General features: G+C 35.8%; 2 protein-coding genes across 3 annotated transcripts; one reads left to right on the forward strand and one right to left on the reverse strand.

The window, feature by feature from the left end:
- Positions 1-4,064: 4,064 nt before the first annotated feature.
- Positions 4,065-5,576, forward strand: LOC308684436 (phosphatidylinositol N-acetylglucosaminyltransferase subunit Y). Its single transcript, XM_081355645.1, has one exon. It carries the CDS (start codon positions 4,210-4,212, stop codon positions 4,423-4,425), a length of 216 nt encoding a protein of 71 aa, XP_081211771.1. The 5' UTR covers positions 4,065-4,209; the 3' UTR covers positions 4,426-5,576.
- On the reverse strand, positions 4,444-11,000 carry LOC308684435 (uncharacterized protein). Of its 2 annotated transcripts, none has more exons than XM_081355644.1 (3): positions 10,930-11,000; positions 8,517-8,569; positions 4,444-5,609 (listed from the first exon to the last, which is right to left on the reverse strand). In XM_081355644.1, exon 3 carries the CDS (start codon positions 5,602-5,604, stop codon positions 4,633-4,635), a length of 972 nt encoding a protein of 323 aa, XP_081211770.1. In that variant the 5' UTR covers positions 5,605-5,609; positions 8,517-8,569; positions 10,930-11,000; the 3' UTR covers positions 4,444-4,632. The 2 variants fall into 2 exon arrangements, with proteins under 2 accessions (XP_081211770.1, XP_081211769.1); XM_081355643.1 differs by lacking the exon at positions 10,930-11,000 and adding an exon at positions 8,830-8,899.
- Positions 11,001-13,110: the final 2,110 nt, after the last annotated feature.

A 13,110-nucleotide genomic window follows, 5' to 3' on the forward strand; every position in this document is an offset into this window, starting at 1 on the left:
AATTGCGTGTGTCTCACGGCCAATGCGTGAGACTTGAGAACCCTGCCTAGAGATTGGCATGGAGTTCTTTCCATAAGATCATCTCTCAATTCAAATCATTAGGCTAACTGTAATAAAACCATGCCAATCTCTAGGTATGGTGAAGGCTATGTGATGATGTGCGGCAATTTTAATTCCAAAGGCCAAGGGAACTTTATCAGGATGAATAGTATCCTGGCTCCATGAAGTAACTGGCCTTTAAAAATAAAAATCTGCCTGGCTCTATGGGAATTTAACATAGGGTTGTCCAGACTTATGCACCCTGTATTTTAAGGAAGAACATTTATTTACGATACATTATTCATTCACAAAGAAAATTGGTGTCCTTAAAGGTTGGATTTTTCCTATTTTTTTTACTAGGCTCTATGCACGAACGCTGCTGACATATTTCCGGTAGGATCTCAGCCGGCGTCTTTACTTCCGCATAGCGCATTCTATAGGACAATTCACTTTAATAAAATTCATTTTCTCAGAAACGGAGACAACGATTTTAGAAACTGATTCGCTAGTCGAATTTCGCGTGATATGAGAGAATACTCACCCTTAAAGTTGACGATGTAGCTCGAAATTTTTAATTTAAAGAACTTCTCTTCCTTACTCATATTTGTGACAGTTAACTGCCTCACAATATTGTTAACATCATTCACGTTAACCGCTGGAAGTTCTAGTAAACAGAGAGTGTAATTTGCCATTATCTCCACCTAATGCAAAAACGGCTTCTGACGCAGCACCGGATGTAACTGGGCGGGCAGAGACAAAACGCGGAAGCGATCGTGCATAGAGCCTATTCGCCTTATTCACCTGGCGGCCATTTTGAAAACTCGAACGCCGTTGAGGGGTACACAAACCCGGAAGTTTGACTCCGACGCATACGATCTTCTATGGAAGATTCAGCAGCTCCAGACATATAATAAAACTAACCTTAAAATTACGACCAGGATGCCTTCTGATGTGTATTATCCATTGTCGAGGCTATAGCACGTTAGTTGGCTAGAAAAAAAGAGCTATAGAGAGTATTTTGCTAAATATGTGTAGGCCTACTATATTACATATTTATTATATTTGTACTTATATCATTAAATAAAGTTGTTATTATAATAAAAAAACGCATTATATTTAATTTGAGTTATTTTAACCTTAAATAATACTGCCAGCTGTATGTTTACAGCATTAGGGGAGTTGTTTTTTTCTTTAGAAAATGTAATGCCTATCTTGAATACCTAATATTTATCCAAATGAGTCAATATTAAATCAAATCACACTAATTGAATTGAAATAATAAAAAAGCGTAGCTTACCAGAAATTGTAGGCTACCATGTAAACATTGTAACATGTTGTCACTAAACCTAATAAAATTCAGTTTAGTTACTAAAAATGTTTTGACAATCCCAACACACTTATTGTAATGCAATATATTTTTTTTACATTGGGGAACACAGCCGTGAGGCGCCATTGCACTGAGATAAATCGCGTTGTGAGAACTCCCGGAAGTGGTCAGTGTACCCCTCAGGCTCGGTGGAACGTTCGAGGTGAATAAGGCGAATTAAGGCATTAAGTTCAATTTCCAAAAGATGATTTTTTTATTCCTCTTTTTAGTCAACTTTAGCATGGGTGTCTAAACTTATGCATAGCAGTGTATCTCATCAACTGCAATAAAATAATATATTGATATTTTTTCTCATTCAACAGTACATTTCTACTCTATACTTGCATATATAGTACTAATATACTAATATACTATATTCTATTTCTCATATTGTATTGTATAGTTCTTTTGCACTGTGTTGGCATTCATTGTGGACAGTAAAGTAATAATTCCTCAGGAAAATCTGCTTTCCTCACTGGGTGTATGACAATAAATGCTTTAAATCTCGAATAATAGGCTATTCATCAAACCTCTGACATTGAAATGAACAGCGGTTTTCAATAATAACTAAAATAACAGTACGCATACTTGGATGAATGACAGTATATCTAGTATTTTAATGCAGGACCATGAAGTGACTAAAACACATTAATATCTAGTAGGATTTAGGGAGGAACTAGCCGATAAATCACCAGGATTAAATTTAGCCTGGTTGTTAGCCTGCTCCGGAGCAGGCTAGCTGCAAAGTGTAAATCTCCATAGTAACTTAATGTAGATTAATTTAACCTCCCTTCATGCAACCGAGTCAGGGCTAAATTCAGCCAGGATAACTGGAAAATCCCAGCTTAATCCCTTATCTTGCTTTTGTGCAATACCCCCCTGGAAGCTTCTGCCAAGGATTTAAGTCACCGCTCTTTTCACAACAAGCTCTTAAAAATCAAGTTTCTTCACTGCTGCAAGAGTGCGTGATGTTTCACAAACGGTTCACTGGCGACATCTGCTGGTCATGAGAAATCTCTTCAGTGTCACGTGTTGGGGTTCTGTTTTGTATTGCGTTAGGCAAGAGCGCCACAAACTGGTTTCATGAAATTATTTTGTTTAATGAGGCATAAAATGTCACAATTCTATCCAATAAATCAATTTTCCCAATCATTCCCCTCACTATGATTTCTTGGAACCAACACGTTATTTCTATCATTCTAGATTTGTTTCTGATAGAATTTATATTTAATTCAGTCTGCAATGAGCCTTTAATTTAATTTGACATAATGCCACTATTGCACAATATTTTTATTTTTTCTTTGAATAAAATCGAAATTATTTTGATTATGATTTTTATGATTAGTCTTGTTATTAGTTTAGATTATTAATTTACATATATGATACTATTACATCTACTTTTTATTATTACTTTGATCAATGTAAATAATAATAATAATAAAATACACGTTCTTCAAAAGAAAAAAATATGTAATAGTGGCTTTATTTCACAATTATTGTGAAATACTCTACCTTAAATCTAAATTAATAGCTCACTGGCAACTATTAGTAGTAGTAGTAGTAGTAGTTTAGATTATTAATTTACATTTATCGTATTTGCCAAATTTGACTTTTTTACTATTACTTTGATCAGTGCAGTTAATAATAATAATAGTGATGCAAAAGAAAAAGTTGTATAACAATGGCATTATTTCACAATTATTGGAAATTATGTCTGTTCTAAATCTAGATTAATGGCTCAATGCCGACTGAATTATTATTATTACTAATATCCATATATTTTATTATAATAAATAAAGGATGTTCTTTGTGCCGTGAAACCACATATACGATTATTATCTTGCATGTATGACATTTTTAAAAAACTAATTTGTGCATCATTTCGTCGTCGGAACCTCTCACGAATGCAAAAGATCAGGGGACACGTTTACAGGCGCGCGAAGTTTAGCGCTTCCGGTTCATTGTTGACATCTGTCAAGTGGGTGAAACCATAGGGTGAAACAAGTTTAGTTTTCCAGACATTCATCTCTCTTAGGATATGTCTCATGCATTAAGGACACTTGCCACTGGAGTTTTTAGCGTGCAGAGATCTGTAAGCGCCCAGCCACTCTTGCGTCTTGTGAAGGCCCGAGGACAACAGAGGAGTCGGAGTGATGGAGTGAAGGACAGTGAGAGTCAGGCGTTTGACGTGTCCCTCCTCGAGTTTCTTGTGTGTCCACTGTCCAAAAACCCCTTGAGGTATGATTGTTTATCATGCATAATAGTATTACAGCATGTAATGCTAGTTATCATAGGAGTTTAATAGCTGTGTTGATGTATAATTTTCCTTGCGACTAACAAATATCATGTTATAATGACTGTTTTGTTCAAATAAGCGTAATTTAAATATTTATCATTTATTTTACAATTAATTTGTCATTTTAATTAATCGCAACTTCCAAAATAGAGACAAATATTTTATATTTTTGTATAATATAATCTCCTTTATATGGAGATCCCATTATTAAGTATGCTTTTATAATAACTGTATTTTGTCATTACCTTCTTTTAACGTGGTAAATTTTTAAAAGGGATGTTCATATTATCATTATCTGTAATACTAATACATGTATTTTCTTCTTATTGTTTTTTTTTTCAAGGTATGACGAAAGGAGCAATGAATTAATAAACGAAGAGCTCGGCATCGCATATCCTATCATTGATGGTATTCCTAACATGATCCCACAGGATGCACGAATGATCCATACGACTGAAAAACCCACTGATTCTTGAGTTTATAAAGCAAATATTAGCTTTCTGCCACAATGTTTTTCTCCCTGTCTACTGTAACTGTTCTTGTGCCGCTGATATCCTTGACTGGACTGTTTTACTCGGCGACAGTGGATGAAAATTTCCCGCAAGGCTGCACGAGTGCAAGCAGTGTGTGTTTCTACAGCCTCCTGCTGCCAGTAACTATTCCCGTTTATGTTTTCTTTCACCTTTGGAAGTGGATGGGAATCAAATTATTTAGACACAATTAGACTGTAGTTTCCTTTTTTCCCACACAACATGAGACTATTTTAATGTTATGCATTTTTGTGAACAATGTTTGCTTGTAAACGATAGACATTGAAGATTCAGGAACATTTAACTTGCGAACAATGTAAAAATATCGAATAAAACTGCAAATACCAAAGCTTTGTGTCTTAGTTTGAATGTGCACAGAACTCACGAATCTGTAACCGATTTCACTTCTTCCCTCTTTTCTCAACACTTTCCGTGAACCTCATCAAAGGGCACATGGGCTTTGGTGAATCCTCGCCCTTCACCTTAAAAAAGAAAGACTCGTTCAAGCGAGTCTGAACGACTTTCAGCTGCAGCAGATCACCTTTGCTCTTGGATCCCGCATCACCATCTTCGCTCGACGTGTCTGGGTTCGCGGACCTGCACGTTCGTCTCGTTCTGTTCGGCAAGCTCAGGTCCACCGGTTCCTCCGAGCACATGGCCGTGTTCTGCTGCTGCTGAAACCTGAGAGAGCTGGAGAGCGCTGGGAAGGTGAAGAAGTTCTCGGTTTGAGTGGTCGCTTCAGCTGTTGACCTACGTGAACTCTTCTCTGGTGAACCCTTCACAATAGTGGCTTCATTGCAGCTCGAGCTGCTGGAGATCTCCACGTATGGATCCAAGAAGGATTTCTGTGTGATAAACAGATCTTGGCTGTTCATTTCTTCGGCCGTACTGGATTCCAAGCTGCTTTCGCCCACAAACTGCTTCTTTCCGAGTTCATTTGTCCTTGCAGGTTGGTTTGTCTCAGTTGGCAAGTTGAAGATGACTCTCTTTTTAATCTTCCCTGTCTCTTTCACTCTTCTGTGACAATCGTTCTCAGTTGAATGTTGTCGTTTTGTCTCCTGATCAGGGGAGATGAAGATAATGGGCTGAATTTGTTGCGTATCTTCAGGTTTGTTGGGCTGTTTTTTGATTTTAGGTTTCTGGAAGTCTTCCTCACGTTTGTTTTTCTTCTTGGCCTTTTTTCTTTTCTTAGTCTCTTGCGTTTGAGGAAAATCCGTCTCACAGCAGCCATCATGCAACAAGAAGCTGGGCGCACACTTGGTTTTGCTCTTATCCTTTTTTTCTTTCTTCACTTTCTTGTTTTTATGCTTCTTGGATGCTTTAAAAGCATTTTCAACAATGGGAAAAATCCTCTTTGTTGGGAACGAAGCCATCTCCTCTACAAAATCAGAGAGTGACAATAATGAATAGGGGACCAAAATTTTGAAAGATGCAAAGTATCAGAATTAGATTTAGAAGTGTGCACAAACACACAAAGAAATTGTAGAAAATTGAAGAAATACACATCTAGAGATTAAGCAGAATCCTACGGAGCCCCTAAAGGGACAAAAATTGGGATGGGAGGAAGAAATATTTTTCAAATCTTTTGCGTTCCCTCTCAAAATGTTTGCGTTCTCTCGCAAAATCAGTTGTGAGCTCGGACAAATACTTCCTGTTTTCTTCATTTAAGGAGTTCCGTAAAGTTGGCAATATATTCACAGATTCAAACTTCCCGGATTAATAACTCGTGAGCTAAACATTGTTAATTTCCTCAAAACGAGCTTTATACACTGCTCAAAAAAATAAAGCGAACACTTAAACAACACAATGCAACTCCAAGTCTATCACACTTATGTGAAATCAAACTGTCCACTTAGGAAGCAACACTGATTGACAATCAATTTCAAATGCTGTTGTGCAAATGGAATAGACAACAGGTGGAAATTATAGGCAATTAGCAAGACACCCCCAATAAAGGAGTGGTTCTGCAGGTGGTGACCACAGACCACTTCTCAGTTCCTATGCTTCCTGGCTGATGTTTTGGTCACTTTTGAATGCTGGCGGTGCTTTCACTCTAGTGGTAGCATGAGACGGAGTCTACAACCCACACAAGTGGCTCAGGTAGTGCAGCTCATCCAGGATGGCACATCAATGCGAGCACAACTAAGCACTGACCGCATTTCTTTATATTTGAGTCCGGATATTTAACGTACGGAGCTGTCTGACACACTGCCAGTGGGACATTAAACAGGAAGTGTTTGTCCAAGCTCAAAACAGGTTTTGCGAGAGAACGCAAATATCTTAGCGAGGGAACGCAAAAGTTTTACTAGAGAACTCAAAAAACTCTCGTTTTTCGTCCATCCCAGATTTTTATCACCACCATGTCCCTTTAGGGAATCCATAGAATCCCTATGTACAGATGTGAATAACTGTATAAATATAAATATGTAATTACATAATACATATCTATATCTATATACATACATGCTCTATATGCCTGGTGCAACACTTTACAATCAGGTTCCATTTGTTACCATGAACTAACAATGAAAAATACTAATGTTAATTTCAGCATTTACTCAGTAGTTTAAAGTATTTGAGTAAATGTAATTTGTAACTGTAATTAAGTATCTTTTTTGGGTACTTTGTAGTTTTACTGAGTATCAAAGATATTAGCAACTTTTTCTCTCTACTTGACTACATTTTTGAATAAGTATATGCACTCTTTATAAGTATATGCACTCTTTATTCCAAAACATTTGTGACGAGTAATGCAATGACTTGTTACACCTTACGTTTTCTGCAGCAGTTTATTTCTGCTAAAAAATAAGTGATCTCACCATATGTATTTTGCGCTTACTCGCACAAACTTGTCAACAAGGCAAGTACTTTACATGATTATGAGTGCATTAGCAGGTATGTGAATCGCAGATGTTTCATTGGAGATGAGGACATGGCTGCAGCTGGTGATGAGGCTGAAACCAGCACGTCCAGAGCAAGTAGGCTTTCACTATTTAACTTTACTTAACATTATTTTATTTACCCATTATATAGAAGAGATCTTTTGTAAGAATATTGGTTTACTTATGCCCTTTTTGAGCACTTGAGCTAAACTGAGACTTAAGTTTCAGTAGACATTTGTTCCAAACCTGTATGAGTTTCTTTCTTCTGTTTAACACAAAAGAAGGTATTTTGAAGAATGTTGGTAACCAGACAGTTGATGGACCCCATTAACTTCCATAGTATGTTTTTCATACTATGGTAGTCAATGGCTTTCGTCAACTGTTTGATTACTAGCATTCTTTAAAATATCTTCTTTTGTGTTCAACAAAAGACAGAAATTCATACAGGTTTGGAACAACTTGAGGGTGAGTAAATAATGACAACATGTTTATTTTTGGGGTGAACAATCCCTTAAGAAGCTGTTGTGTCAACCTTGTTTTATTGCAATATTGCAGTGAATCTTTGAGCCTACATTCAGTACGAGTAAAATTCTTAAGTACTGTTAAAATCAGAAACATTAACCCCCGATTTCACAGACAAGGCTTAAGCCTAGTCCCAGACTAAATTGCATGTTTGAGCTGTTTTAACTGAAAGCAACTTTGTTTTGTCTCAAGATGCACACCGGTAATGTTATTTTCTAAGGACTGTTTTTTAAAAGCTACTTACTTAATTAAACTAATCCTGGCTTAATCCTTACTTTTACTCAAGTAGTATTGGAATTTTTGCTGTAAGGTATCTGTATTTTTACTCAAGTATGGTTTTCAGGTAGTATTCACACCTCTGCAATAACCAAAACATTATTAAAATCAAAATATGTATCTGTTAATATTAGTAAATGGACCTGAGTTAATATGAAAAATGAACAGTTGTATTTTCAACTGACGTTAACAGATTAATAAATGCTATAACCAATGTATTTATCATTGTTATTTCATGTTAGTTAATGCAATAACCAACGATTTGACCTTATTGTAAAGTGTAACCATAAACCACCATGTAACCTGATGTAAAAACATGAATGCTCTACCAAGTTTTAGTATAATTGTTAGTGAATACTCACATGCTTCATTAAAGTAATGTGTCCTATTTGTCCTGTTTCCCCCCAATAACATCTGTTGATGTTATATGCATTTAATTAAATTGTATGTAATCCAATTTTACTATGTGCCAAACCGTGTATACCTCTAATGTGTCCTATTTGTCCTGTTTCCCCCCAATAACATCTGTTGATGTTATGATATGCATTTAATTAAATTGTATGAAATCCAATTTTACTTTGTGCCAAACCGTGTATACCTCTTACCTGACAGGCTTCTGAGGATTCAGCTGGTCACCTTTTCTCTCAGAGAAATGGACCTTAAAAGTACAAGGGCATTATTGAGTTTACATTTGTAAAACATCTGTAAAACATGAGAAACACTGTAGCTAAAGTTGACTTCTACAATGTAACGCGACGTCATTTTCCACAGATTTTCGGCAACATTGATGCAGGAAGCAACTTGTTCAACGTCTCCTCCTTAGCGACTAAATATTTGACATTGCAGTAAATTTAAAAAGTATTTAATGTACTTTTTTGTTTTGGCCCAAAATCAACAGGAAAACTGTCATGTACTTACCTGTTTTGTCAATTAACAAAATACGCTCTCATATTTTTCCGCCAATTACTGCTTCAGTGCAGTGCGCCACTGCGCATGCTCAGTAAGCATCGACTATCAACAGCATGCTGCTATTTTATTAAATAAATTCGAAAAACTCAACAAAATTATCGTTAAACATAATAATCTATTTTGTAAAAACGACGTATGAAAAACACTGAAGAAGAAAGACATAAAAAACTGTTCACAGTAGTGTGTCCTGAAAATGTGCCATTTCATAAATCACACCGTTGCTGTGAGACGAAGAGCTACGTAACCTTTATATCTTGAGTCCATTCATGAATAATCATCACTTCTCTGTGCGTCACTCGGCCTGTCAGGCAACTATTTTCACTGCTGGAGAAATCCCTTTCTCACATAAAGGGCGCTTTTTGTAGCTTTTCTTGTAAGAAATGGCTTCCGTGGTCTATGGCGTCATCAAACAGCAGCTAAAATGATTTTTACTGCCAGTCTTTTTACGGTCCAATGGCAATATCTCATGTGAACGTGCATTAAATGCGCTACTAACGTCTTAAGGCAAGTAAGGTTGACTCAGTCAGCGTCACTTCTTTAGAAAAGGTCACAAAGTTCAAGGTTTATTCGCATAAGAAACGACATAAATTTGGATTCGGTTATTCGCAGAATTTTTGAAAATACATTTACTTTTCTTTTTTTAATGTATTTATTTATTGTGATTTTTATATGATTTATTTATCATTTCTGTTTATTGCATTGCAATACTGCACATTCTTAGTAGCCTATAATTTTATTTTCATTGGTTATAATACATTGTAGCCTACACATTCGGTTTACACTGTTAGCAAATACAGAAATACACACTAGCCCTGTCTCTATTCTATTCTATTCTATTCTATTCTATTCTATTCTATTCTATTCTATTCTATTCTATTCTGTTCTGCTCTTACAATAGTCTTTTTAACATTTAAAAATTTGTTAATGATTTTTTTAATGTGCTCAGAAAACTGCTAAAATCACTATAAAAACATATTACACAAATTACATTTTATAAAATAACATAAGATCTTAAACTATCTTTAGAACCAATGTTTCATGCAAATACACCCTTTTACGACTTGAATATTTCACCTGTTGTCAGATGCCATTCATTTTAGTCGTCAGATGTTGTTTTCAAGTCAGCCCATGTAATAAACATTTTGCCACGTAATAAACCTTGAGAAAAAAACAAAAATAGCCACATGGTGACACCTAATATAGATTCAATTCACTGCGTCTTGAGGACCTATGGCTTTTACACCTGTGGAATGATTGCATTGGGTGTCCTTAGGTGACTTGATATTCTCCCCCTGAATTCTCCTGAATAATCATGTGTAGTGGTAACACACACTACCGATGACATGATCTGCATTGATAAAGCATGAGGTAATGAGAACTACAGTTCTCAGGTTGAAAGGTCCCCCCTCCTGCCTTTAAAGGGTCTAAATATTGCTTAAGATTGTTAGGACTGTGCTAGGGACCCCATGCAAAGGTCAAAGGTCTATTTGTTTGGTGGGTGTCATCTAAACAGGCCATGCCCACTTCGGCCCATATCAGTCCCGCAAAAGACCAGAACCAGGTCAGCCATCTCCAACACGCGGGCCTTGTCAGCCATAAATCTTGCAAATATGTAAACAACTTTAATTGCTTGCCACCTGTGAAGTTTGTTTTACAGAATGCCAGAGGATGAAACAGTACTCTAACCGACAGGTGCAATGCATGAGAGGCAGTGGGCATCTTCAGAATAAGCAGTATTGGATACAGCTTACATGCACTTTACTGGTAAATGCATTAAAACACAGATATTGGGTGATGATCTCCCCTGTGCTCTCTCATTTACAGACTCAGGAGATGCTTATTGCCTCATGTGTCATCAGACTGCCTGCTCCCTGTCGTCATGCCCCATTTTTTCTGGAGTCATGAAGCTGTAGGCATATAGATTGAAGAGAAACCCTAACCACACCACGGGGTAAGATCTCCGGGTCAGACCTGCTTAGGTGCTCAAAAGCACTCTCTGTGTCATGACATAGCCATGGGCTACATTTAGAAAACTTCGCTCATAGTTACCTAATCTGTCATCTGTGGTCATAAAAGTTGGCTCTCCGGGTGCCTCTCTGGACACCTGTGACTGGAGCGTTCTGATGGAGGAAACATGGAGTAGCTGCTATGACATATAGTTGCAATCTATAAATGTATACCTTTTCTGCATAGTCTCAGGGGAAATATTTTTATTGGTCTATATGTGAATGCAAAAATGATTATTTAAGAAATTTGCGTTTTATATATATATATATATATATATATATATATATATATATATATATACATACGTATATGTGTGTGTGTGTGTGTGTGTGTGTGTGTGTGTGTGTGTGTGTGTGTGTGTATGTTTATAAAGGCCTATATACACAAATGATAATCACAAATGATAATCAAACAAATGATTCATTTCAGAAAACAAATATATATATATATATATATATATATATATATATATATATATATATACATACACGCACACACATATGCATATATAAATATGATATATATTTCAGAAGTGTTGTATAACAGTCTTTAAAAATATACATATACATATATTTAATAGCCATACACACACAAATTAAAATAACATTTTGATAACGAATCATTTTGAAAAAGATATTTATCTATCTATCTATCTATCTATCTATCTATCTATCTATCTATCTGTCTATCTGTCTATCTGTCTGTCTGTCTGTCTGTCTGTCTGTCTGTCTGTCTGTCTGTCTGTCTGTCATAGCCTATATATATATATATATATATATATATATATATATATATATATATATATATATATATATATATATATATATATATATATATATATATATATGTGTGTGTTTGTGTGTGTATCCTTCAAAACTTTGTGAGCTTTTTTTACATAACTTATCTAACAAAACACAACTAACAAATTACATTTCCTGAAATTGAGATTCATAACAATATAATGTAATGTAATGTAATGTAATGATCATACATTTTTTTTTGTTACCTAATTTAGAATGAACAAGCTTTCTTTCAATTTCCTTTTGGTATTAACAGTTCAATTGTCTTTTGGAATTAACAACTTTCTTGTTCTTTTTTTCCTCCTTTTTTCTTTTTGTATTATTTGTTTGTTTGAGTAGCCTATAGGCTAATTGTTAAGGAAATTGTACCTCTCTAATTTACGGACAGAAGTTAAATTTTTAGGGGCGGGATTTCAAGAGAGGTAATGAAGAGTGAATTATAGGTGGTGTTGTGGAGGTGTTGTCACGCGCATTCTTCATCAGGGCAAGGGGTGACATCATCACCAATAATGAAGGCGTCTCATCAATGGGCGCAGGGGTATAAAGGGAGCTCACCCTGTCAACTGTGAACCAACTCTAATGAACTGATATTCTGATGCTCGAACTCCCGCAACCTGTTACTCAATAAGGTGAGCTGAGTATTTTTTTTTTTGCGTTGTTGCTTTATTTCAAATCTTACTGATCTTTAGTTCAATGTAATTTTGCTGCATTTGCAAAATCATGATTACCATAAGCGCATTTATCTTTTATTTCACAGGTTCATAAAATGGTTTCCAGCATCAATCTTGGATTTTTGGAGAAAGCAGCTGTATTTTTCTCCATCTGTATATTATTCTATTCAACAAATGCCGAAAGCAAGCCATTGAGGTAAGTAGCCGCTATTGAATATTTCCCCCCATTTTTTTCCCCTGTTGCTCGATTGTATTATAATGTATTTTTTTTTCTCTTCAAAAGCAAACGGGCTATCAATGAAGTCCAACTTATGCATAACCTCGGGGTGCATAAACATGTTGAACTGAGGCAAGACTGGCTTCAGACGAAACTGCGGGAAATCCACACGGCCGCAATTAAGAACACAGACGCTGAGAGAACAGCACTTCTTCCAGACATTTTCCCCAATCTCAAGGATCTAAATCCAAGGGAAGCTGAAGACATCATTGCCGTTTTGGAAAAACTTATGAACCCATCGTAAAAACTTTTTGACACCTAATGTGGATTATAGGCTACTCACTCAGGGACTTAAATCAAGCCATTCTGTTCAGCTTTTATTATTCTATTAACAGTATTTATTTTTTCTATACACAAACTATTTATATTTTTTATGTAGTTTTCCAGTTTTCTTTGGCGGCTAAGCCGTATAACATTAAGCTCAAAGCACTTCTATGTATTTATGAGTTATTTGATTGTAACATAGATTAACTGA

This window comes from Scardinius erythrophthalmus, assembly GCF_964197995.2.
Source record: "Scardinius erythrophthalmus genome assembly, chromosome: 24".
Classification (NCBI taxonomy): domain Eukaryota; kingdom Metazoa; phylum Chordata; class Actinopteri; order Cypriniformes; family Leuciscidae; genus Scardinius; species Scardinius erythrophthalmus.